The sequence below is a fragment of the Mus musculus genome, chromosome X (genome assembly GCF_000001635.26).
Source record: "Mus musculus strain C57BL/6J chromosome X, GRCm38.p6 C57BL/6J".
Lineage (NCBI taxonomy): Eukaryota > Metazoa > Chordata > Mammalia > Rodentia > Muridae > Mus > Mus musculus.
Genome location: NC_000086.7, coordinates 35,403,654 through 35,429,470, shown reverse-complemented (window position 1 = coordinate 35,429,470; position 25,817 = coordinate 35,403,654). Strand labels below are relative to the sequence as shown.

The window sequence follows — 25,817 nt, the reverse complement described above, 5'->3', positions numbered from 1 at the left end:
TCAAATGCTACCCCCCAAACCCCCTAGACCCTCCCCCTACTCCCCTACCCACCTACTCCCACTTCTTGGCCCTGTTGTTCCCCCATACTGAAACATATAAAGTTTGCAAGATGTTGAATCTGCATGAATAAATAAAATACTAATACTAAAAAAAGAATGAATCTAAAAATCAAACTTCTATATGTTTGCTGAACATGAAAATAGAAGGCATTCTTGATTACTTATGTTTGAAGACATATGTGAAGCATTCTTAAGCATTAGGTAAGGTTAGGTGTTATTTATCTGAAGGCCAAGCACAATGAAATGATGTTTTGATGCCTTTATGAGAATACAAAAATCCATGTCTCAAACTAATATTTATAGATTTTGTCAGTTGCATTTAATGTGTTAGTGTTATGAAATATAACATGGCAAGGGAGTACCTTTGGTGGGCTCATGCAAGGTGTGCCCCTGAGAAATTATACCATGCAACAGACCTGGTATAAAATGGATTTATTGGGGGAGGGGAGAAGAGTGAGGAACTGGGGAAGGGATAGAGGCAGACAGACAGAAGAAGCAAAGTCATTAGGTCAGAAAAAGTAGGGCAGAGAACAGATAGAGGGGAAGCTGAGAACAAAGACAGAGACAGAGAGCTCAGAAACAAGAACAATGGGAACAGAGAGAAGGGGCTGGGCCTGGAACAGTGAGATGGGGCTAATCAGTTCTTTTATCCTGCCTCACAGTTAGCAGTTTAGTTTGTTTCAAGAAACAAATATACTTTCTGTCAATGAATTTTGTAAGTGAACAGGAAATATTTTCGTCTCTCAGAACTGACAGTGTTAATTTTATAGTGTTTATAGGAGATTTTTTGGGACTATTTTCTTAAGAACAGTGTAAGCCAGGTATGTTGTCACATTCCTGTATAGCACCTACATGGAATGCTGAACCAAAACATTCTAGACCTTACTAGACATACAAAAAATACTAAGTGCCTATCTCAAAAATAAAATAAATGAAATAAAACCAAACCAATGTGCCTTCTATATTTGTATCTTGTACCTTCGGGAACTAATAAGATAATGAATCAAAAATAAATTTCAATTATCCTTATGAATAAAAATAATTAGAAATGTTAAGAAGGTTAAAAAAAATCACTACAGGGAGGGTGGAGGGGTCCTGGGTGGGAAAGCAGACAAGGAGAAGAGGAGAGGATCAGGTATTGTGGGGTTGGGGAAAAGGACTGAAGCGCTGAGGACCAGCAAAAAGAATGGAAACAGGCATCTTTGATATGTAGGAGGTTAGAAAACCCTCTAGAATATACCACAGACCTGGGAGGTGAAAGACTCTCAGGACTCAAAGGGAGGGACCCTAGATGAAATGCCCTGCAGTGGGGAGAGGGAACTTGTAGAGTCCTCCTCCAGTGGAGAGACAGGACATCAAGTGGAAAGATGGGGTTGCCATCCCACAGTCAAAAGCTCTAACCCAGAATTGTTTCTGTCTGAAAGAACTACTGGAAAAAAATGGAGAAAAACCTAAGGAAAAGGGGATCCAGTGACAGGCGCAAATTGGGATCCAGCTCAATAAGAGGCATCAAGGCCTGACACTAGTACTGATGCTATGGTGTGCTCACAAAAATGGGCCTATCATGACTGCCCTCTTAAAGACCCAACCAGCAGGTGAAAGAGTCAGATGCAGAAATTTACATGCAACCAATGGACAGAAGCTGGGAACCCCTGTGGTTGAATTAGGGAAAAGCTAGAAGAAGCTGAGGAAGAGGAGTTGAAGGAGGAGGACCAACAGTCTCAAATAACCTGGACCTCCCAGGATCTCTCAGACACTGAGCCGCCAAAAAGGCAGCATACACCAGCTGATATGAAGCCCCCAACACATATACAGCAGAGGACTGCCAGGTCTGTTCTCAGTTAGAGAAGGTGCATTTAACTCTCAAGAGACTTGAGGCCACAGGGAGTAGGGAGGTCTGGTGGGGTGGGGGTAGAATGGTGGGGATATCCTCTTAGAGATGAGGAGTGGGGGTGTGGGAGCATGAGGCAAGGAGGTATGGGATGTGGAACAATCAGAGGGTGGACAAGGAGGGGGATAAAGTCTGGACTTTAAAAAAAGATTAAGGAATAAATTTTAAATAATTCACTACATTAGTGTGTGGAAGTTCGGTACAAAGGACTATTTGCCACTCACTTACTCATTTAGATTTTGTTTGGAAGTTAATATAAAGAGGCTCTTACACTTAAACAAGAAAATGATTAAAGATGTTTAAAAATAAAGGAGTTCTATTTTGACTCTAAAGGTATACCTCCTAGTTAACTTTGTAATCATGGGGGTTAACTTCATTCTTAGAATCATCAGAATTACAAGGATTAAAGAGCCTTTCAAACTCTGTTTCATAGGAGACAAAAATGTTAGTGAATTTTTTATTAGGTTACAAATGTACCAGCAAGTGAGAAATATGTATGCTTCATTAGTCTGAAGATGGGAAAGGAGAAGAGTACTTCAGAGTATGCTTCATAATGTCTCTTCACCATCTACATCAAAAAGCATATCGTAGTTGTTGGTCTCCATGTTCATCAAACCCTAAAACAGAAAAGCACTTCTTACTAAAGAAACTCCCAAGGATACAAATATGAAAGATTCTGTGCAAATGATGTATAGATGTGCTATGTTTAGTTAAGCAGGATAATTATAGTGTTAATAAACTATGAGGTACATCTGAGGTCAAATTCCCAATTTATCATTTCATGTCTTGAATAATTCCTACAAAGTCATTAGGATTTTACAGATAATATCAGTCACTTCAGCAAGAAATAATTCAAAATAGCAAGTAGTTAAACTTTTTGATTCCTAAAACATATTTCGTTTCCTAAGAACATTTTATGGACCATGTGCAACATACCTCCATGGACTTCTCATGCATGTCTTCAATTGCTTCCATGGTCGGACTCTGACTACATTCGGACAGTTTTAATGCTTGTTGTTCTTTTTGATAATTGTTCTACAAATGTAAAAGGAAAACATTACTGTAACAATTCTGTTCATTTTTGTTGTTACTGCCATGCAGCATGAATGCTAGGCTAACAACCAACCACTTAATGTATTTCCAATACTAAAATGTTTACGTGAGCAAAAATAATTCCATATGAAAAGTAAAAGGAATAGTTTTCCAAGTGATTTAACATTTTAACAACTATTATGACTAAATATACTTATATTTTTAAGTAACATGAAATACAATTATACTACCAATTGTGGGTTAATAAAACTTTTTTTTTATGAGAAATTGTTTGCCATGCTGCAGAGACTGGCCTTAGCCTCTCAAGTACTTAAGTTTATAGGCATGCACCATGTAAACATGAACTTGGTAAAATCCTAGCCCTGTAAGCTTAACTCTAGCTAGTGTTAATGCTTTTACCATATGGTGGCCTCCTTTTTCTAACTAGCAGAAGTAATCCCAGGAGGTGGTTCACTACCTCATCTCTGTATCTAGTCCCCACCTAAGGTGTATGTGCCATGTCTTCTACTTTCTCTTCCTTTCTTAAGGATGCCTTATACTTATTCTTTACTAAGTCCAACATCTTCACTTTTCTCAACTATTGTCAAGAGTTTCAGCAATTGTAACTGTTATTTTAAATTCATGACTTTAGCTGGTTGTCAGTGTAATGCCTATAAAACTAACTTTTATAAAGTTTGAGTTAGAATGATCACAAGATCATGAATAGTCTTGATCACTTAAAGATACCCTGCCTTGAAATAAAGTGTAAAAAGATGTCTGGGGACAAAGTTTAGTGGTAGATTTGTTTTCTCTAGGTTCCAATCTCAAGTAACACATGGAAGAAGTAATATAAATTTCTCTTCGTATTCTTTATGTTGGCAGACAACCATGGTAATTTGCATTTAAAAAAATTAAGACAAGCCGTTTCCACCTTTTCTCATTGTGCTACTAGATTCCTATTTTGTCCTTTATTCACTGTGATCAGTTTTGTACCTCACATTTCCACTCAAATCATCCTGATTAAGTACAATGACCTGCACTTTGTGAAGTTTCCCTTTAAAAAATGTACACGTGCATACATATGGAGACAAAGGATTAATATTGGGTGTCTTCTTTGGTTGCATCCCACTGTTTGGGAGACAGGGTCTCAATGAACCTAGAGCTCATCCATTAGGCTACAACTGGTGGCCAGGAAGCTCTGGGAATCTTCTTATCTCTGAACTAAATCTGAGTTTGGTGGTTCTAAAATGCTCACCACCACACCAACTTTTATTGTTGTGGTGGTTTGTTTTTAGTTTTGCTAGTTTGTTTTGTTGTTGGTGGTGTTGGTGGTAGTGGTGGTGGTGGAGGTATGTGCGTGCATGCTTACTCAGGGAATATAAACTCGAGTCTCCATGCCTACAGTGAGAAAGATTACCAAATAAACCATCTTCCAGCCCTGCAAATCTATTTTATTTGGCCCATTAGCAGCATATGACAAAGTTAGTGAACTTTTCTTCCTTAAATGTTTTCCTTCACTCATGGTAGTTTTATTTGTACCAATTTTTCTCTTCCCTTACTGGTTCACTCTCACCCCCCCACCCCTACCTCATGCAGAATTACAAATATTGAAGTACTCTGGGAGTCCGTCTTTAGACTCCTCATATACATGGATGATTACTCCCCCTTGAAATTTCATCCAGGGTTCAAGGTTTAAAAATTGCCTTCAATTGGAGTATTCATTTACTTTTTATCTTTAGTCCCTATCTCTTTCCAGAACTGACTCATAATGGCGGCTTCCTCAATGCCTTCCCAGGCAGGAATGGATCTCCTGTTCATTTCAAATTGAATACTTCTCAAACTATTAACCAATCAAATAAAAAATAGTTAATATGGTCATCATCTCAGATCTTACTTGGAAACTATGTGCTGACTACAGTCATTGGTACAGTAATGGAGAGATGATCTAAAATAGTTTGGTGATATTCTTCCACAGGAATATTCTGCCAGGGCTGTTGAGAAAGGTTGTTTCTATCCACTGTTGTTACAAAATTTGTACTAAGTTTAGGATTGTAAGAACTGATTTGCCAGTTTGAGTTGGCTTTCGAATATTAACAACAGAGTCCAGATGACACCAGTAAGTAAGCTTTCTCTCTCCTTTCAACTGTACCTGAGGCTGACATAGTGTGCTTACTTTTGTAGAAACTGGTAATCCTCTCTTCATCTTTCAGCAAAAGTCTGCCTCTTGAAAATTTATAATCTGGTCTACCAGAAAATACCTAGTGGTTTTCATTGATATAGTATGTGATCATACTTCTCTGCTTTACAATTCAGTAGGACTAGAACAGAACCAAGGATAGATAGATAATGAAACTTAACTTCGTTTCATGTGCCCAACACAAGGCTAGTTTCTCCATTCCTACTTGATACTTAGTTATTCTAGGTTAATTATAAAGTTAGTTATGATACCAACCACTGATTTTTCTTGTTCTTCATTGAATTTCTGTATATCCATATCAAACTTCTGCTCACACAATTTGTTGTTGATCTTCTTTCTGTAAAGCACAGTAATAAAAGCAGTCACATTTCATACCAATATGAAAAAGAACACTCAAAACAAATTAAATTGACCATTTCATACTATAAAAAGAAAAACAGCAGTAAAATATTATCTAATGGGAAATCATTATAGTTTTTTTTTCCCTGAAAGATTATCAGAGAAGTCTTCTTTTATGTTTTAGCTTTTCAAAAATTAAAGTAGTTTTAATACATATATATCTTATTTTAGAAAATTAATTGTATTTCAAAGTATTTTTTCATTATTTTCTATCAAATATAATGTCTAATTTATTTTGCTATATTGATTCAGTTAAGACTTAGTGCAAAACATAAGTCAATTAAAATATACAAATTGTCTGCATATGTAATTGATTTTTTCCATATTGTTAAACATAATAAACAACAAATTACATTTCTAAGATTTTGTGCAAGACTTCTGTGTTTCCACAATGAATGTAAACCAAATTTTAAAATCTCATTAACAGGTACTTAAAGTAGAAAATAAAAATTTTCACAGATTTCTAAGATTTAGATTTAGTTTCCTTGAAGGCATGAAGTTATAGGGTTAACTGCTTAGACAAAATCAAAGACGCACATTTTTACTAAAAGCTCAGTAATGTTTTTTTTTAACTTCAGCCACATATAATTTTTAAAATGATACAAATGTGACCCTACAAACCTAACAACTCTACCTCTCCCATTTGTTTGTTTGCCAAAGTCATTCTAATTTCTGGTTGCTTTTTTTTTGAAAGAATCTTTGATATAAGTTTCCATGTGTTTTCTCTTTATGTGACTCCAGGTCCAAGGTGTCTGAAATAATCATCTTATATCTATGGGAAACAGGCACATATGTGGTGCACATATATACCTGTAAGCAAAACACTAATACACAAATATGTCTGAAAAATAGGTATTAAGAGCTTTGTTTCTTAAGCCATGTAAGACGTTTTGGGTCTATGATCCTAGTCTAGGAAGCTTAGCAGGAGATTTCCAGTGTAAAGGACAACATAGGTTACATAGGAAAATTCCAGCCAGCCTGACATACATAGTGAGACTATATATCAAAGACAAATTATTATCCTCAAAGAAAGCTCATGCAACATTCAATTACATATAATTTAAAATAGATTCTTTGGGATCTGAGTTTCATTCCCTCACTGGTTAGTAAATTTGTCTTTCACTTTCAGTTACATAATTCATTTTATAAAAATCAGTGAGGGGTTTGGTGAGATGATTCATCAGTTATGAGCACTGGTTCCCTTCCAGAGATGTGAGAATGGATTCCCAGCATCCACAAGGTTGCTCACAACCTATAACTCCAGTTCCAGGGAATTCAATGCCTTCATCTGGCCTCCTCAGGTACAAGACATACAAGCTGTGTACATACACACAATCAAGCAAAACAAACATACCCATAAAATAAAATTTAAAAAAATAAGTAATAAGGGTTATATTAAAGAATTCATTTTTCCATTGTGTCATATAAAGAAAAGCACAGAGGAGTTTTAGAAAAGAAACTGACTTAATATAAAATTAATACTGGGTCAACGAAATACTGTTGCATGTACAGAATTTTGTATACATATCACTTAGCTTTGAATACATGGAATGTAGAAAAGTTTACATCATTTTTTTCCTCTAAAAATCCCTTCAATGCAGTTATGAAAATGCCTCAGTAATAAATAGGATTTACTGTGAAAGGAGGACGTTCGCAAGTTTGATTCTAGTACCCATTTGGAAAACTAACCATGGATGGTTGCTTCTACAATAGCAGCACTGTGGTAGGCAGAGTGAGAATTGCTAGGACTTGCTGGCTGCTTATCTAGCTACATGTTCAGTGAAAGAGCAGGTCTTACGGGAATAAGGTGGAAAGAAATAGAGCAAAACCCAACATCCTCCTCTGCCCTCCACATGTGTATATATGCACCACAGACACAAATATACGAAAAAATTAAAATTAAGTTTAATTAATGTCACACCTGTTGAAAAAGCACCATTTTCACTTCTGTACCACAGGCAAAAATAAGTCCATGATGCTAAATCAAAAATATTTGCAAGAGTCCGTGTCATGAGTAGATCTTGGGTACTGACCTAGTCCCACAATACCCCTAGTAAGCTCAAATCCCAGGTGCTCTAACACTACCAGGATCACAGGAATGGCCCCAACATCAGGAGTAACTGAGTCCCTAAGGATCCAGGGACACAGGAACTCCTGCCTTGCCAGTGGCATGGATTCCTTCTGGTCTGAAAATGCACTTGGATCAGACCTGGGGTACTGGCTCTGCACCCACTCTTAAAACACCCATAGGGAGCATGACTCCCAGGTATTCTGAAATGCCCAAGATCACAGGATCACAGAGGAAGCTCGACTCCCAGGAGATCAGACACACCCAGGAACACTGGAGTTCTGACAGAAGAGCACAGCTGAGGGCACAACATCTTTCCCAACAACCTGTGTATCTGGGACCCCCACAAGAACCAGGGAAACAAAATCATCCTCCCGGCCAGAGGCACAGGTTCCTTGCAGTATGCAACTGTGTCTAGAGAAAACCTAGGGCTCTGGCACCCCACCAAATCTTGCAACACCAAGAAAACGTTTAACCCCCAGGAGCTCTGACACAGCAGGATCTCAGGAGATTGGTCACACCAGGATTTCAAGATCCAAGAGGCAGCATGACTTCCAGGAGCTCAGACACCCCCAAAATATCAGGATCCCAGGATCCCAAGATCTCAGAGACAGCTGGACTCCTATGAGTTCTGACACAACTAGGATTACAGGAGGGACAGGCTCCAGACAGAGACAGCAAGGGAAGGTAGCACCAAAGAAAATGAGATGGCATGAGGTAAGTGCAAGAATATAAGCAATAGCAACCAAGACTAGTCGGCATCATCATAACCCAGTTTGGCCACCAGAGCAAGTCTTGAATACCTCAACATATTGGAAAAGAAAGATTCAGATTCAAAATCACATCTCATGATGATGATAGAGGTCTTTAAGAACAAAAATAGTTCCATTAAAGAAATACAGGAAAACAGCTAGAAGCCCTTAAAGAGGAAACACAAAAATCCCTTAAAGAGTTAAAGAAAACACAATCAAACAGGTGAAGGAATTGAACAAATACCATCTAGATCTAAAAATGGAAATACAGAATAAAAACTCACAAAGAGAGATGAACCTGGAGAAAGAAAACCAAGGAGACATACATGCAAGCATCTCCAACAGAATACAAGAGATAGAATAGAGAATCTCAGGTACAGAAGATACCATAGAAAACATCGACACAACAGTGAACGAAAATGCAAAATGCAAAAATCTCCTAACCCTAAACATCCAGGAAATCCAGGACACAATAAGAAAACAAAACCTAAGGAAAATAGGTATAGAAGAGAGAGAAGATTCCCAAGTCAAAGGGCCAGCAAATATCTTCAACAAAATTATAGAAGAAAACTTCCCAAACCTAAAGAAAGATGCACATGAACATACAAGAAGCCTACAGAACTCCAAATAAACTGGACCAGAAAAGAAATTCCTGCCGACACATAATAATCAGAACAACAAATGCACTAAAGATAAAATATTAAAAGCAGTAAGGGAAAAAAGTCAAATAACATAAAAAGGCAGACCTGTTAGAAATACACCAGACTTCTCACCAGAGACTATAAAAGCCAGAAGATTCTGGACAGATGTTATATAGACCCTGAGAGAACACAAATGCCAGCCCAGGCTACTATACCCAGCAAAACTATCAATTACCGTAGATGGAGAAACCAAAGTATTCCATGATAAAATCAAATTCACACAATATCTTTCCACAAATCCAAACCTTCAAAAAAATAGATGGAAAACTACAACACAAGGAGGGAAACACTACACCATACAAAAATCAAGAAAGAAATCTTCTTTCAAGAAACCCCAAAGAAGATAGCAATATAAACATAATTCCACCTCAAACAACAAAAGTAACAGGAAACAACCAACAGTCACTGGTCTTTAATATTTCTTCTTAGCAATGGATTCAATTCCCCAATAAAAGACATAGAGTAATAGACTGGATACATAAACAGAACCCAGGATTTTGCTGCATACAGGAAACCCTCCTTAGTGACAAAGACAGACACTACCTCAGAGGAAAAGTCTGGAAAAAACTTTGCAAGCAAATATTTCCAGGAAACAACATGGAATAGCCATTCTACTATGGAATAAAATCAACTTACAACCAAAAGGTTTTTGTTATTGTTTTTTTTTGTTATTGTTTTGTTTTTGTTTTTGTTTTTGTTTTTTAAAGATAAGGACTGTCACTATACTTGTCAAAGGGTGAATCAACAAAGATGAACTCACAATTCTGAACATCCATGCTCCAAATGCAAGGGCAACCAAATTCATAAATGAAACTTTACTAAAGCTCAAAGTATATATTGTACCCTACATAATAATAGTGGGAAACTTCAACACCCCACTCTCAGCAACGGACAGATCCTGGAAACAGTAACAAAACAGAGACACTGTGAAACTAACAGAAGTTATGAAACAAATGGTTTTAACAGATATCTATATCTATAGATATCATAGAACATTTTATCATAAAACAAAAGAATGTGCCTTCTTCTCAACACCTCATGATGCCTTCTCCAATACTGACCATATAATGGGTCACAAAACAGGCTTCAACAGATATAAAATATTTAAATAATCCCATGCATCCTATCAAGTCACCACGGACTAAGGCTTATCTTCAATAATAATAGAAATAAGCCAGGCATGGGGGCACATGCCGTTAATCCCAGCACTCGGGACACTGAGGCAGGTGGATTTCTGAGTTCAAGTCCAGCCTGGTCTACAAAGTGAGTTCCAGGACAGCCACGGATACACAGAAAAACCCTGTCTTAACCCCCCAAATAATAATAATAATAATAATAACAATAAAAATATAAATAATAGAAAACCCATATATATACACGTGGTAGGTGAACAACAGTCTAATCAACGATAACTCGGTCATGGAAGAAATTAAAGACTTTTAGAGTTTAATGAAAATGAAGCTACAACATATCCAAACTTATGGGACACAATGAAAGCATTCCTAAGAGAAAAACTAATACCTCTGAGTGCCTCCAAAAAAGAAACTGGAGAGAACATACACTAGCAGCCTGGCAGCACAGTTAAAAGCTCTAGAACAAAAGGAAGCAAATTCACCCAAGAGGAGTAGAAGGCAGGAAATAATCAAACTCAGGGCTGAAATCAAACAAGTGGAAACAAAAAGAACTATACAAAGAATCAACCAAACCAGGAGCTGGTTCTTTGAGAAAATCAACAAAATAGATAAACCCTTAGGCAGACTAAAGAGAGGGCACAGAGTCAGTATCCAAATTAACAAAACCAGAAATGAAAAGAGAGACATAACAACAGAAACTTAGGAACCCCCCCCCCAAAAATCATCAGATCCTACTATAAGAGCCTATACTTAACAAAACTGGAAAATTTGGATGAAATGGACAACTGTCTAGACAGATATCAGGTACCAATTTAAATCAGGATCAAATAGACCCTGTAAACACTCCTATAACCCCTAAAGAAATAGAAGCAGTCACTAATAGGCTCCCAACCCCCTCACAAAAAATAAAAGCCCAGGATCAGATGGGTTTAGTACAGAATTCTATCAGACCTTCAAGGAAGACCTAATACCAATACTCTTCAAACTTTTATGCAAAATCAAAAGAGAAGGAACACTATTCAATTTTCTATGAAGCCACAATTACACTTATACCCAAAACATACAATGACCCAAATGAAGAAAGGGAACTTGAGACCAGTTTCACTTATGAATATTGATGCAAAAATACTCAATAAAATTCTGGTAAACCTAATCCAAGAACATGTTAATATGATCATCCTTCATGATCAAGTGTTCTTCATCCCAGGGATACAGGGATGGTTCAATATATGGAAATCCATCAGCGTAATCCACTATGTAAAAAATCTTGAGAAAAAAAAACAGTATTATCTCATTAGATGCTGAGAAATCATTTGCAAAAATTCAATAACTCTTCATGATAAAATTCTTGGAAAGATCAAGAAGTCAAGGCCCATACCTAAACATAGTAAAAGCAATATAGAGCAAACCAGTATCCAACATCAAATTAAATGGAGAGAAACTTGATGCAATCCCACTAATATCAGACAAGACAAGACCACTCTCTTCCTACCTATTCACAGTAGTATATAATATAGTAGTATTTTATAGTACTAGAAGTTATATCCATAGCAACTATATAACAAAAAGAGGTCAAAGGGATAAAAATTGGAAAGGAAGAATTCAAAATATCACTATTTGCAGATGATATGATAGTATATGTAAGTGACCCCCAAAATTCCAACAGAGAACTCCTAAACCTGATAAACAAATTCAGCAAAGTGGTTGGATATAAAATTAACTCAAGCAAATCAGTAGCTTTCCTCTACTCAAAGGATAAACAGCCTGAAAAAGAAATTATGGATACAACACCCTTCACAATAGTCACAAATTATAATACCTTGGTGTGACTCGAACCAAGCAAGCAAAAGATCTGTATGATAAGAACTTCAAGTCCCTGAAGAAAGAAATTGAAAATCTCAAAAGATGGAAAGATCTCCCATGCTCATAGATTGGCACAATTAATTTAGTAAAAATGGCCATCTTGCCAAAAGCAATCAACAGATTCAATGCAATCTCCATCAAAATTTAAACTCAATTCTTCATAGAAATAGAAAGAGTAATTTGAAAAATCATTTGGAATAATAGAAATCCAGTATATCAAAAAACTATTCTCAACAATAAAAGAACTTCAGGGGGAATCATTCCCGAACTCAAGCTGTATTATAGAGAAATAATGATAAAAATGTATGGTAATGGTACAGATAGAAGTACTTCATGAAATTCACAGGCAAATGGATGGATCTAAAATATATAATCCTGTGTGAGGTAACCCAATCCCAATAGAACAAACATGGTATGCACTCACTGATAAGTGGATATTAGTCTAAAAGCTCAGAATACCCAAAATGTAATCCACAGACCACATGAAGCTCAAGAAGAAGGAAGACAAAAGTGTGCGTGTTTCAGTCCTTCTTAGAATGGGGAACAAAATACTCCTGGGAGGAAACATGGAGATAAAGTACAGAGCAGAGACTGAAGGAATGACCATCTAGAGTCTGCCCAAACTGTGTATCCATCCCATATGCAGACACCAAACCCAGTCACGATTGTGGATGCCAACAAGTGCTTGCTGACAGGAGCCTAATATGACTTTCTCCTGAGAGGCTCTTTCAGAGCTTGGCAAGAACAGAGGCTGATGCTCACAGCCAACCATCAGACTGATCATAGGGTTCCCAGTGGAGGAGTTAGAGGAAGGACTGAAGGATTTGAAGGGGTTTGCAACCTTATAGGAAGAACAACAATATGAATGAACCAGACCTCCCAGAGCACCCAGGGACTAAGCCATCAACAAAAGAGGGGGTCCCATGGCTCCAGTGCATATATAGCAGAAGATGGCCTTGTCAGACATCAGTGGGAGGAGAGGTCCTTGGTCCTGTGAAGGTTCAATGCCCCAGTGTATGCACATGCGAGGGTGGGGAAGTGGGAGTGGGTGGGTGGGCGAACACCCTCATAGTATCACAGGGAGGGGTAATGGAATAGGGAGTTTCTGGGGTGAAACCAGGAAAGGGCTATTATTTGAAATGTAAATAAAGATATTATCACATAATAAATAAATTAAATTAAAATAAAAATATTCACAAAATACTACATATAAATAAGTCATTAAGATGTCATATAGTATATTAATCAATATTATCTAATATATAAATTATGTTAATACTATATAGTTTTAAACAAATTATATATCCAAAAATGTACCTTCAAAATTTCCCAGTATATTTTGTACTGGAGATCTGTGAAGTAATTAAAGCTTTACAAAGTAAGGATGCTGGGGATACTGTTTGATTGCTCAGCTTTTGTCCTACAAGCAGGACGATGAGAGTTTGACCCACAACATTACACCCTCCAAGAAAACCATTCAAATTAAGGATTAATCTTATAGAAATATTGTTTATAGTATATATCATATTTCAATTATTAATATACATTACTTGCTATACAATCAATTAAACTTTTCTGGAAGTACTTACACTAAGAAGGAAATAGTAAGTTTGAACATATTACCGTGTATCTCCAACTACTTCTTCAGGATTTGCATTCCCATCATCATGAGTTACTGGATTCTGTACTGGGTTCGTAATAAAACAAGATATTAAAACAATTATGTTATTTTGCAAATTTTAATGAAATACTTTGTGATCATTCAGGCATAGTGCCAACATTAGGTTTTAAAGCAGATCTATTATTTGCCTAGAAGTTAAACAAAATCAAGTAATGTCTAATTGTCATCTAAAAATATGTTTTAAGCTATTTATTTATATGTTGTGATTAAAGACGAGAGATACAATATGAGATTTTTGATCTCCTTTACAAGCCTAAGAAGAACAACTGAGAAAAAAAGGAAGTGTAACATCAATGCCCATCATTAAATATCTGGTACCTTCCATAAGGTCCAATTCTGAAGCATTCCTAACTTGCTGTTCACCACTTAACAAATTCCAGTTTTCCATTGGTGTCTCTACAGAACGTGCAAAACGCTGCCATTCCTCTGAGAAACTTACGTTTTCTGATTTAAAATAAAAAAAGAAATTTTCTCAAGCCTTTTGAATAAAAAATCACTTAAACTAATAAAATTGAAATATAAAATAACATTAAGGAATGATTTTTACAAAAACAGCACTTCATAATTGCATGAAGAGTTTAAAGATAAAACCATATTTCTATTACCCTCTGATTTAATACTAAAGACTTTAGTATTTAAACATGGAACACAATAGTTGGCTTCAAAGATAGCCATTAATAACCTTAACTTTAATATGTACACATTTTTAAAAAGAATTATTTAAGTTGAATAAAGTATCTTGGTCTTCCTTACTATAAAAGAATAGAGGTTTGTTATTTTTTAGTTTAAAACTCTCTCTCTCTCTCTCTCTCTCTCTCTCTCTCTTTCTCTCTTACACACACACACACACACAGACACACACACACACACACACACACACACACACACACACACACACTATGATGGCTTTAACTGTGACTTCATGTGGGTTTATATCTAAACATAGGAGGATCTGCATGTTGGTCCCATTCCTGCAAGGTTTTTGATAAGTTAGAGCAAATGTGTCTGCATCTCAATCTCCAAATAAAATCATAGTTGCTATTATCACAACCAAGCTCCTCAATCTTTTTCATCGAAATACAAATCTAAATTATAAAGTTCTGTCTGGCTGGACATATATTTCACTGCTACAGCAAGAAGCTCTGGGTTCAATCTTCAACTATGAAAAACCCCCACAAATTTTAAAAGTAAAAAATAAAACAAGTATGTTTCCTCAGGTCCCAGTACATTTGTAAGGCTGAGGACTTCAGTTTCGAGGCCAGTTCAAGCTGCACATGAGGTTTCAGACACTCCTGAGATACAGAGTTAGAGCTTACTTCCCTAAACCAAAACAACACATAAATAAACACAGCCTGGCCTGAAGTATGTCTGAAGTTCCAGCACTTCAGAGGCTGAGAGGAGCCTCGGGATTTTGAGGCCGTTTGGATCCTATATATATACAAATTTCGGCAATCTGGCCTTTCAACACCAGGTAGAAGAAAATGAAGACTCGTCTTCAGTTTGTTTTTAATGAATTTCTGTCGGGTAGCAGCAGCACAGAAAAGGTTCTAGTCTGTTTCTGCCACTAACTGACCTCCAGTTTACTCACACTTCACATCCCCAGGCCCAAGGAAGACTTTCAGGGTCTCCAATTCCATGGCCTTCCTGCTTTCTGCTAGATGCTAGGCTTTTCAAACTCCTGCCCTTAGTGAAGTTCTCCGTTTTTCACCGCAGAGGTCTAAGTGGGTAAAGTCGATTGTGAACCCAGCAGCAGTGCTATCCGGAGTCCAGGGAGGGTCACCTCCTCTCCTTACTCTGGAAGTAACACCTCCGCCCCGCCACCTTCACCCCACCCGGACCCCCACCTGAACCATTATTAACCATCTTTTAACAGGTCACTGACTACCTCCACAGAGACTTCCCCCTACCATGCTTCCTCAAGAAACTTCCCTTCCTCAAGAACTCAGCTTCGTGGCCACCACAAAGCATACTGGGTAACAGGGATTGGGCAGCTGGAAAACAATCTCAGCCAAGCCCCTTGCTGATTGGCCGTGTTTGCACATGCTTACTAAAGTGAGAGAGGCTCTATCAGTCATCTGTCATCCAAGCAGCAAATAAGAGATAGTATTTTAGCTGCCACTACTACCCAGAAGTTTTCCATTTTCCAAGTTTGCAATACTAACTTGAAACTTAAAATAAAATGAACCCTAAAGAAGACTCTCCTACTTTGTTTCAGTTGAAGGGGCTGTTATGTGTATTTCGGATTTGTTTTATTTATTTAACTAACGTGCTTTTGCATGTTTGTATTTGTTCAACATGCATGTCTGGTGCTCATAGAAACTAGAATAGGATGCCAATTCCCCTGGATCTAGAATTACAAATGGTTGTGAGCCATTATATGGGTCCTAGGAACTAAACCTTGGTTTTCGAGCAACAAGTGGTCTTAATTTGAAAGCTATCTTTCCATCCCTGTCCTGTGTGTGTTTTAAGGTATGCTGGATCATTTCTCTCGATAGATGTTTATTTTTAATATACAGTGGAGATTATAGAAATATGACACTTTCCTAATATTGTCTATTTCCAGAAAAAGAAAAAAAAACATAATTTTAAAGGATTCTGTAAATCATAAAAAGAGATTCAGCAAAAATGATGTGTATACATTTCAGTATATGTGTGCAGAAGAAGGCTTTATTCTCAATCATATTCCAACTTACATTTTTTGTTTGTTTGTTTTTCCAGACAGGGTTTCTCTGTATAGCCCTGGTTGTTCTGGAACTCAACCTGTAGACCAGGGTTGCCTCAAACATAGAAATCCCCTGCTTCTGCCTCCCAAACGCTGGGATTAAAGGCATGCGCCACCACTGCCTGATCCAACTTAAATCTTCAGAGACAGGGTGTCTCTGAATCTGCAGCTCACCAACGTCACTAGCCTGGCTAGCCAGCTAGCTATCTCTACCTACTCAGCACTGGACTGCAGCCTGCATTTTTAAAGTGGATTCTAGGTCCCCACCTTAAGTCCATATATTTTCAAGGAAAGCACTTTACCAAGTGAGCCATAATTCTAGCCACTCTGCAAGGTTTGTTATGTTGCTGTAGCCACTGTCTTTTTTTTTTGGGGGGGGGTGTATTTCTCTAATCATGCCTAAATTTAGGTTCCTAAAATGCTTAATGCTGGTTTTGTTTGTTTCCTTATAATAGCCAATTGCATTTCTTGCTCACTTTACAGTTAATTGGGCAAACTGGGAAAACTAACATTTCATTTGCTAGGCTTATTGCTGTGTTTTGTTTGTTTGGTGGGTGTTTTGTTAATTTCGTGTGTTGGTTGGGTTTTGTTTTGTTTTTTCACCACTGAAGATGAAACTCATAGCTTTTACATGGTGCTGTACCACTGAGGTACACCTTCAGCTAATCTTTGTTTCTGAATGTTGGGTGAGTAGTCATCTGTATGTGTTTTAAAGAAAACTACAATTACTGTGAAACCTAAAATTATCCTCTTATGCTGTAGGGTTTATAGAGATCTGATGCCATCTTATGTCCTCTTCAAACAACAGGCAAATATCTCCAAAAACACCTACCTCCAGATTTATCCAACATACTGTCTTGTTCATCTCTGTGAAGAAAGGACAATAAAATTTTAAAGCTAGAAATATAGTGGACTGGTAGAGCATTTGCCTAGCACACAAAAAACTTTACACAGGAACTTCTTTTAATTATTTAGAATAAATATATAATGTTTGGTTTGGAACAAATGTCATTTGCATATAAAATACATGGCAGACAACCAAAGTGAACCTGAATTATTTACTTTTAACAATTCATACATTTACAACACACAGTAGTTTATTCATAACTCTCCCACACTTGCTGAGGCCCTTCTTCTTCCCAGATGGTCCCCCTCTTATTTTTATTATGTTTCTCCTTTTGTTTGTGTGTATATCTGGGAAGATCCCATGCAGGTGGGTATATTGTCCTAGTTGCTATGTGTTTGTGATGACAAGGACTTAAGGACCCCAAGCTGGGCTTGAACTCAATATATAGCTGCATCTGACCATGAATTGTTGATTTTCCTGAATCTACTCCTCCAGTGAAGGGATCACAAACACTACTTTTGAAGTACTCTATTGAACTGGGAAAAATTGAAAATATTACCTTATATCTTCATCTGCTTCTACGTGAGGCGGCATATTCTCATGTTTGCCAAATGCTGGCCTCTTTACTATATTGACAATAGAAAATGGAAACATTTGAAAGTATGCTATATAAGTAATAGTTAATAAAGTATTTTCAATTTGCATTTCTCTGGAAAAACTGCCCACGTGAGTTTTTCAAACAGTTTTATAAATGAAATAATTACATCAAGGTTATTGAGGATACAAGGAGAAAACAAAACTTAAGGATAATAGGTATAGATGAGAAGTAAGATTTCAGACTTAAAGGGCCAGTGAATATCTTCAACAAAATTATAGAAGAAAACTTCCCTAACCTAAAGAAAGAGATGCCCATGAACATAAAAGAAGCCTACAGATCCCCAAATACTTTAGACCACAAAAGACATTCCTGCCATCACATAATAATCAAAACACCAAATGCACACAAAAAAGAGAATATTAAAAGCAGTAAGGGAAAACAGTTCAAGTAACATATAAAGGCAGACCTATCAGAATTTCACCTAACTTCTCCCCAGAGACTATGAAAGCCAGATGATCCAGGACAGTTGACATACAGACCCTAAGAGAGCACAAATGCCAGCCAAGGCTACTATAAACAGTAAAACTCTTTTACCATAGATGGTGAAACCAAGGTATTCTATGACAAAACCAAAATTACACAATATCTTCCAACAAATCATGCCCTTCAAAGGATAATGAAGGGAAAACACCAAAACAAGGAGGGAAATTACATTCTAGAAAAAGCAAGAAAGTAATCTTGCAGCAAAACTAAAAGAAGATGGCCACATGAACAAAATTCCATTTCTAAAAACAAATATAACAGGAACCAACAACGACTTTTTCTTAATATCTCTTAATATCAGTGGACTCAAATCCACAATAAAAAGACATAGACTAAAAGACTTAATGTGTAAGCATGACCCAGCATTTTGTTTCATATAAGAAACAAACCTCACAGACAAAGACAGATATTACCTCAGAGTAAAAGTCTAGAAAACAATTTTCCAAGCAGATGGTCACAAGAAACAGGCTGGAGTAGGCATTCTAATATCAAATAAAATTGACTTTCAACCCAAAGTTATCAAAAAAGACAAGGAGGAACACTTCATATTCATCAAAATTAAATTTACCAAGAGGAACTCCCAATTCTGAACATCTATGCTCCAAATGCAAGGGCAGCCACATTCATAAAAGAAACTTTAGTAAACCTCAAAATACACATTGCACTGCACACTATAATAGTGGAAGACTTCAACACCCCTCTCTCATCAATGGACACATCCTGGAAACAAAAACTAAAAACAGACACAGTGAAACCAACAGGAGTTATGAAACAAATGGATTTAGTTGATATCTATAGAACACTGTATCCTAAATCGAAAGGATATCCCTTCTTCTCAGTACCTCATGAGGCCTTCTCCAAAACTGACCATATAATCAGTCACAAAACATGCCTCAACAGATATAAAAATATTGAAATAATCCCATGCATCCTATCAGATCACCACAGACTAATGCTGATCTTCCATAATAATATAAATAATAGAAAATCCACATATATGTGGAAGGTGAACAACAACCTACTCAATGATAACTTGGTCAAGGAAGGAATAAAGAAGGAAATTAAAGACTTTTTAGAGTTTAATGAAAATGAAGCTACAACATAACCAGACATATGGTACACAATGGAAACAGTAATAAGACTAAAATTCACAGCTCTGAATGCCTCTAAAAAGAAACAGGATAGAGGATGCAGGAGCAGCTTGACAGCACAACTAAAAGCTCTAGAACAAAAGGAAGCAAATTCTCACAAGAGGAATAGAAGGCAGGAAACAATCAAACTCAGGAATGAAATCAACCAATTGGAAACAAAGGAACTATACAAAGAATCAACCAAACCAGGAGCTGGTTGTTTGAGAAAATCAACATGATAGGTAAACCCTTAGCCAGACTCACTAAAGGAAACCGAGACATCATCCTAATTAACAAAACCAGAAATGAAACGGGAGACATAACAACAGAAACTTAGGATATCCAAAAAATCATCAGATCCTACTACAAAAACCTATACTCAACAAAACTGGAAAATCTGGATGAAATGGACACATTTCTAGACAGATATCAGGTACCAAATATAATTCAGGATCAGATAAACCCTAGAAATACTCCCATAACACCTAAAGAAATAGAAGCAGTCATTAATAGTCTCCCAAACAAAAAAGCCCAGGATCTGATGGGTTTAGTAAAGAATTCTATCAGATCTTCATGAAGACCTAATACCAATACTCTTCAAACCAGTATGCAAAATCTAAAGAGAAGGAACATTATTCAATTTGTTCTATGAAGCCAGAATTAAAATTATACTCAAACCATACAAAGATCCAATGAAGAAAGGAAACTTCAGACCAATTTCCCTTATGAAAATTGATGCAAAAATATTCAATAAAAGCCTTGCAAACTGAATCCAAGAATACATAAAAATGATCATCCATCATGATCAAGTACACTTGATCCCTGTGATGAGGGATGGTTTAATATACAGAAATCCATCAACTTAATCCACTATAGAAACAAACTCAAAGACAAAAATCACATGATCATTTCATTAGATGCTGAGAAAACATTTGACAAAATACAGCACCCATTCATAGTAAAAGTCCAGGATAGATCAGGAATTCAAAGCCTATACCTAAACATAATAAAAGCAGTAGACAGCAAACCAGTAGCCAACATCAAACTAAATGGTGAGAAACTGGAGGCAATCCCGCTAAAATCAGGGACTAAACAAGGCTGCCCACTTTCTCCCTACCTATTCAACATAGTACTTGAAGTCCTAGTCAGAGCAATTAGACAACAAAAAGAGAACAAATGAATACAAATTGGAAAGGTAGAAGGCAAAATCTCACTATTTCCAGAAGATATGATAGTATATATAAGTGACCCCAAAAATTACACCAGAGAAATCCTAAATCTGATACACAGCTTCAGTGCAGTAGCTGAATACAAAATTAACTCAAACATATCGGTGGCCTTTCTCTACAAAAAGAATAAACAGGATGAAATAGAAATTAGGGAAACAACACCCTTCACAATAGTCACAAATAATATAAAATACGTTGGTGTGACTCTAACTGAGTAAGTGAAAGAAGGATCTGTATGATAAAAATGTCAAGTCTCTGAAGAAAAATCAAAGAAAATCTCAGAAGTTGGAAAGATTTCCCATGCTCATTGATTGGCAGGATTAATGTAGTAAAAATGGCTATCTTGCCGAAAGCAATATAAAGATTTAATGCAATCCCCACGAAAATTCCAACACAATTCTTAACTGAGTTAGAAAGGGCTATTTGCAAATTCATCTGGAATAAGAACAAAACCTAGGATACAAAAACTATTCTCAACAATAAAAGAATCTCTCCTGGAATCACCGTGCCTGATCTCAAGCTGTACTATAGAGCAATTGTGATAAAAACTGCATGGTACAGGTATACTGATAGACAGGTAGATAAATGGAATAGAACTGAAGACACAGAAATGAACCCACACACCTATTGTCACTTGATCATTGACAAAGGAGCAAAAACCATCCAGTGGAAAAAAAGACAACATTTTCAACAAATGGTGCTGGCTCAATTGGCAGTTAGCATGTAGAAGAATGCAAATTGATCTATTTTCATCTCATTGTACAATGCTCAAGTCTAGGTAGATCAAGGAACTCCACATAAAACCAGAGACACTGAAACTTATAGAGGAGGAAGTGGGGAAGAGCTTCGAAGACATGGGCACCGGGGAAAAATTCCTGAACAGAACAGCAATGGCTTGTGCTGTAAGATTAAGAATAGACAAATGTGACCTTATAAAATTGCAAAGCTTCTATAAGTCAAAGGACACTGTCAATAGGACAAAACAGCAACCAATAGATGGGAAAAAAATCTTTACCAATCCTAAATCAGATGGGGACTAATATCCAATATATATAAAGAGCTCAAGAATCTGGACTCCAGAAAATCAAATAACCCCATTAAAAAATGGGGACAGAGATAAACAAAGAATTCTCAACTAAGGAAAACCGAATGGCTGAGAAGCACCTAAAAATGTTCATCATCCTTAATTATCAGGGAAGTGCATGTCAAAATAAACCTGAGATTCCACCTCATACCAGTCAGAATGGCTCAGATCTAAAACTCAGATGACAGCAGATGCTGGCGAGAATGTGGTGAAATAGGAACACTCCTCCATTGCTGGTGAGATTGCAAGCTGGTAAAACCACTCTGGAAGTCAGTCTGGTGTTTCCTCAGAAAATTGGACATAGTTCTACTGGAAGATCCAGCAATACTCCTCCCTGGGCATATTCTCAGAAGATATTCCAACTTGTAATAATGACATGCTTCACTATGTTCATAGCATCCTTATTTATAATAGCAAGAAGCTGAAAACAACCCAGATGTCCCTCTTCAGTGGAATGGATACAGAAAATGTGGTACATTTACATAATGAAATACTACACAGCTATTAAAAACAATGAATTCATGAAATTCTTAGACAAATGGATGGATCTGGATGATATCTTCCTAAGGGAGATAACCCAATCACAAAAGAACACACATGATATGCATTCACTGATAAGTGGATATTATCCCAGAAGCTCAGAATAACCAAGATACAATCTGCAAAACCCATGAAACTCAAGAAGAAGGAAGACCAAAGTGTGGATACGTCATTCCTTCTTAGAATGGGAAACAAAATGTCCATGGAAGGAGTTATAGAGACAAAGTTTGCAGCTGAGACTGAATGAATCCAGAGACTGCCTCACTCAGGGATCAATCCAATAAATAATCAACAAACCCAGACACTATGGCAGATGCCAACGAGAGCTTGGGGACAGGAGACTGATATAGCTGTCTCCTGAGAGGATCTGTCAGTGCCTGACGAATACAGAAGTGAATGCTCACAGACATCCATTGTACTGAGCACAGGGTCCCCAATGATGGAGCTAGAGAAAGTTCCCAAGGATCATAAGGGGTTTGCTGCTCCATAGGAGGATGAACAATATGAACTAACCAGTACCCCCAGAGTTCCCTGGGACTAAAGCACCAATCAAATAAAACAGATGGTGGGACTTATGGCTCCAGCTGCATATGTAGGAGAGGATGGCCTAGTATGTCATCAACGGGAGGAGAGACCCTTGGTACTGTAAAGGTCCTATGCCCCAGTATTAAGGAATGCCTGGGCCAGGAATTGGGGGTGGGTGTGTTGGGGGCAGGGGGAGAGGTAAGAGGAGAGGGGATTTGCAGAGGGGAAATAGAAAAGGGGATAATATTTGAAATGTAAATAAAGAAAATATACAATAGAAAAAAGGAATGAAATAATTTATTTGCAGGTATTATGAAATAAATTCATGTTTTGCTAACATATAGGAACAACGTTCATGTCTTTTTCTGGGGTAAAATCATAGCAAGTTATCGTTTCTCAACATATTATGTCTACAGTGCCAAGAGTAGGTATATGCACTGCTAAAACTCAGGTATAGGAATATATAGATATAGGTAAAATTAGAAATGAAGTATATGAAAACTTAGAAAAGACTTCTTCCATTGCAGGTGAGTTGGGAAAGGTCTAATGAACTTCAGGACACAATCAATACTGAAGACTGGATACCTTCAGAATGAGCCTGCTCTTCTTCTTCATCTGAATCATAGTCAAGAAGTAATAAGTAACCATCCTTTGGTATCACCCACAGTTTCTTAATAGACATTTTTCTCTTAAGCGCTCAGTTGTCTTCTTAGTTAAAAAATAAAAATAAAAAGGAAAAAAGAAAAAAATGTAGTTATCTAAATCCAAAGGTATCATTTAAATAGTTAAAAATGTCAAAAAGTCAAATAATTATATAATTATCTTAGCTCATTGAAAGATTGTTTCTTTTGTTTTTTAACACTTATATTTTTAATAATTTGTTTTTATCAGAGAGTTTTGCATACATATTCAATATGGTCACACGTGTACATGTGTATGTGTGTGTGTGTATGTGTATATGTATACACACACACACACACACACATATATATATATATATATATATATATATATATGCTTCCCCTTAAAATTTCCTTCATGTATCCCAGTTATCATGTCCCTCTCCCTCCCAACTTTGTTTTAAAATCTTCTTTAACTTACTTATTTTAAATCCTTCTTTAGAACCCAAGTTAACAATCTGTCATTTCTCAGTTTAAAAAAGGCAAAAACAGGCCAGCCTTTAATACGTGAGTCCTCCCTTTCTCACCAAAAATGATGAGCAAAATGTGTTTGCATTTAAACTTTGAGGCATCTGAATTTTGGTACTATCTCCCAAAGATTCTTTTTAAACAAAACATCAGCAATTCTGATTTTCAGTATATCTCAGTTTTAAAGTAAATTCATAGTACTATCCAGAAAGATGATGAACATGGTAACTATATATTCATGTCAAGAAGACCCAATGCTCAGTCTACAACAAACACTCACCACCACTACCCACACAGAAAATCCTTATATTGGAGAAATTTGGGATTGGGGGAAGCCGAGGATTTCAAACATCTGAAGATTATAAGTTAAAGGCCAGCCCAAGCCAGACCAGTCTGAGCTACAAAGGAAGATCCCATCCTACAGAACTAAAACTGAGAGAAAAAGCTGAACTTGGTGGTCCAAGTCTTTAATCCCAATACATGGGCGATTAGACAGGAGGATCCCTGTTCAGAATCCTTCCCAGATTACTTATTAATCTCTTGTAATGTCTCCTCTTCTTCTTTTCATTCATTCTTCCTACGCCACTCCCCTCTCTGCAATGTCCATACAGTCTATACCAAAGGAACACACCGTAGAGAAGACAATGAAGAGGGAGGAATCCTCAGTGTGTTTTAATTGGATCCGGGACAGCACACAGGGCAAGCGCCAAGTTGGACCCTAAGGCTCCTTACAGCACACAGGACAAGCGCCAAGGCTCCTCACTCACAGCCCCATGCTCCCCCGACCCACAATCCTGCAGCCAGCTCTCTGATCCTATCCCAAGGCCCCATGATTGTGTCCTCCAAGGGTTCACAATCTTCTAAGGCCCTGACCTGTTCAATCCTCTGCCATGAATATGGTCCTCCACCTTCAGTTAACAATCAGAAGCCATAGGAAATGGCGATCATGAGGCATTCCCTCACCTAGTGGCCACCTGGGCCTGATATGCCCCACCCTGTCATACCTCGATTAACTGTCCAACAACCCTGAGCAGAGCCGATTATCACTTAAAGGTTATCTCAGAGGTGAACACCTTCACAACTGCACCCTTCCGTGCTCAACTCCTCAATGGTAAAAAACCGTTGTCAGCAGAGATTCCTGGACTGAGGATTCTGAGGACCCTTTGTGATGCAAGCTGGAGAAATCAGGTCTGTGCTGATTGGCTGAATATATCCTGCTCATGCGTACATGGAGTACCAGGCACCATCGCTTCAAAGGGAGTTTTCAGAAGGTGGGAATGAGCTACTACTGGCTTTAAGACAATTTCTAGGTTTTAAGCCCTTACATACTTGAAAAACTTGAACAAATGTGAAACATATGAAACACTGCAAACGGCACTACTTTATTTCAACAGTAGAGGCTCTTGCATGCCATTTTGGTTTGTATTTATTCATATGCGTAACAATGAATGTGTGTGGACTCTTTCTGAATGTACATAAGCACACCACAAGAGTTTATTCTGTCCTAAGAGATCAGAAGGGAGCATCCAGATCCCCTATATCCCCTGGTACCCTCCTGTCTCCACCTTCCTAGTACTGACCTTGATTACAAGAACATGCTAGACCCTTCTGGCCCTCTCTCTCACTTATGCCTCTGTTGCCTACAGAGGCTGGAAGTGTGCACTGATTCTCTGA

The 25,817-nt window shown here is 37.3% G+C and overlaps 1 protein-coding gene across 1 annotated transcript; it reads right to left on the bottom strand.

Moving 5' to 3' along the window:
- Positions 1-2,376: 2,376 nt before the first annotated feature.
- Gm14819 (predicted gene 14819) lies at positions 2,377-25,256 on the bottom strand. Its single transcript, NM_001110250.2, has 9 exons — positions 25,148-25,256; positions 23,581-23,700; positions 17,906-17,972; positions 17,332-17,366; positions 14,096-14,221; positions 13,720-13,783; positions 5,436-5,517; positions 2,888-2,986; positions 2,377-2,568 (listed from the first exon to the last, which is right to left on the bottom strand). Exons 2-9 carry the CDS (start codon positions 23,675-23,677, stop codon positions 2,500-2,502), a joined length of 639 nt encoding a protein of 212 aa, NP_001103720.1. The 5' UTR covers positions 23,678-23,700; positions 25,148-25,256; the 3' UTR covers positions 2,377-2,499.
- Between the last annotated feature and the right edge of the window lie 561 nt (positions 25,257-25,817).